Source organism: Mesocricetus auratus, unplaced genomic scaffold (assembly GCF_017639785.1).
Source record: "Mesocricetus auratus isolate SY011 unplaced genomic scaffold, BCM_Maur_2.0 Super-Scaffold_100011, whole genome shotgun sequence".
NCBI classification, from domain to species: domain Eukaryota; kingdom Metazoa; phylum Chordata; class Mammalia; order Rodentia; family Cricetidae; genus Mesocricetus; species Mesocricetus auratus.
This window is the reverse complement of record NW_024429195.1, coordinates 74,397,774-74,400,219: the sequence shown is the minus strand read 5'-3', so window position 1 is coordinate 74,400,219 and position 2,446 is coordinate 74,397,774. Positions and strand designations below refer to the sequence as shown.

The 2,446-nt window shown below is 43.0% G+C and overlaps 1 protein-coding gene across 1 annotated transcript; it reads left to right on the top strand.

Annotated features, from left to right (window-relative positions):
- The first annotated feature begins 1,829 nt into the window (after positions 1 to 1,829).
- Positions 1,830 to 2,109, top strand: LOC101831113 (60S ribosomal protein L38-like). The gene has a single exon (XM_040754306.1). The coding sequence runs from the start codon at positions 1,859 to 1,861 to the stop codon at positions 2,069 to 2,071; it is 213 nt and encodes a 70-aa protein (XP_040610240.1). The 5' UTR covers positions 1,830 to 1,858; the 3' UTR covers positions 2,072 to 2,109.
- The last annotated feature ends 337 nt before the right edge of the window (positions 2,110 to 2,446 follow it).

The window sequence follows — 2,446 nt, the reverse complement described above, 5'->3', positions numbered from 1 at the left end:
CATGGTTCCTCTTAACAGCAATAAAAACCCTAAGACATATACCAACATCTAACACACTGAGAAAGAAATCAGGGGAGAAATCCCGTTCACAATAGCCCAGTAGCCTAAATACAAACAAAACCTTGGAGGATTTAAGTGCACGCAATTATAGCCATCAGACAAAGAAACACACGTTGGAGGAAAAGCAGCATCTTCAACAAATGGCTTTGAGGGAACTAGATATTCACATGGTGAAACCTTTCACTCTTATCCTGCACCAACTCAACTCCAAATGGACTGAAAACCTCAGCATAAAACCTGACATTCTGAAACTGCTAGAAAAGAAGGTATGGAATATGCTATACTACACAGGCACAGATAATGACTTTCTAAATAGAAAGAACCTTGGTCACCTTGGAAATAAGGCCAACAAGTGACAAATGGGATCTCATGAAACTGTAAGTCTTCTATACAGCAAAGGAAACTGTCAAACAAATGGAATGAAAAGGAAACCTACAGAAAATCTGTACTGGGTATATATCTGATAGAGAACTGATAACAAGAATACAAAGAATTAAAAAAAAAATCAAAACACCAAAAGAACAAACAACCCAGCCAAAACAACGACAAAAAAGGAACTATAGAGCTGAATCAAAAATTCTCAAAAGAAAAAAATAAGAATGGTTATTAAACACTTCTAAAAATATTCAACATCCTTAGTCATCAAAGAAATGCAAATTAAAACTGCCTGGAGATTCCATTTCACCCCAGTCAGAATGGCTGTCATCTAGAAATCAAATGAAGGTAAATGCTGGCAAGGATGTAGGGAAAGAGGAAGTCTTTCTCACTGTTGGTGGGAGTGTAAACTGATGCACCCACTATGGAAATCAGTGTGGCGATACCTCAGATAGCCAGAAATAGAGCTACCATGTGACCAGCTATTCCACACCTGGGCATAAACTCAAAGGCCTGTATAGCCTACAGCAAAGATACTTACTCATCCATATTCATTGTCATTCCATTCACAATAGCCAGGAAAGAGCATCAGCCTATCTGTCCATCCTTTGTTGAACGGATAATGTAGATGAGGTTCCTACACCTGTGAAGATAAATGAAACGATGAAATTTGAAGGATATGGATGGAAGTGGGAAAAAATAATATTGTGTGAGGTAACTCAGGAACAGAAAAAGAGATGCTGCATATTCTCCTCCTATGTAGGTCCTAGCTGCTCATGGCTATTTGTATGCTCAATGCGGGGTTCCTGTAAGAGCCAGGAGCCAGAACAAGGCCAGTGAGAGGGGCTGTCTTCTGGAAAGAGGCAGCACGGGCTGTGGGTAATCTGAAAGTAGAGGGGCATGGTGAGGATGGAAAGGTTAGGAAGGGGGTTAGTTGGAGGATGGGGAGAAGAGGGAGTGGGGGAAGGTGGACTAGAATAGGGAGGGTATAAGAAAAGCTATGTGGGAGATTTTGCAACCAAATTAGAAAATTATAATTCAGGAGTAGAGAAATGACACTGCCTGTTCTTCCAGAAGACCCAAGTTCAGATTCAGACATCCATGTTGGGTGGCTCACAAATACTTGTAAATCAGGCTCCTGGGAACCACATAACCTCTTCCAGCCTCTGTGAGCAGTTGTACACAAGGGGCACACACTCACTCACACACACACACAAATAAAAAAATAAAACACACATGTGCATATGTGTGTATTGTTAAGGAATAGTCTGAAGGGAGATGCCCTGCATGGCTGGCAAAAGTTGTTCCTTAGAAGCTCTGTGTTTAAAAAAAAACAAGACCTGGCTTTTTTTCCGTTCTCTTCGGTCGTCGCCGCTGTAAGTGCTCTGGGCAGGTGCGGACCCAGCGCCGAGCGCCCGTCGCCATGCCACGGAAAATTGAGGAGATCAAGGACTTCCTGCTCACGTCCTGGCGGAAGGATACCAAGTCTGTCAAGATCAAGAAGAACAAGGATAATGTGAAGTTCAAGGTTCGCTGCAGCAGGTACCTTTACACCCTGGTCATCACAGACAAAGAGAAGGCTGAGAAGTTGAAACAGTCCCTGCCCCCTGGTTTGGCAGTGAAGGAGCTGAAATGAACCAGACCTCTGCGTTTGACTATTAAAAACTCTAAAAACAAAAAAAAAAAACAAAAAAACAAAAAAAAAAACCAAGACCTGAAGCTGGGCGTTGGTGGCGCACACCTTTAATCCCAGCACTAGGGAGGCAGAGGCAGGCGGATCTCTGTGAGTTCAAGGCCAGCCTGGTCTACCGAGCCAGTTCCAGGACAGCCTCCAAAACAATACAGAGAAACCCTGTCTTTCTTCCTGTGAATGGTGGTGAATGCAGAGACTCTTGGCTACCCAAGGTGCTGAGAAAAAGCCAATGAGTACTCAGCTCTAAGTAAAGCATCTATCCCATCTCCATTTAGGGCTTAAGGGAACACTGAGGAAAAGGGACAAAAAGAGTGTAAG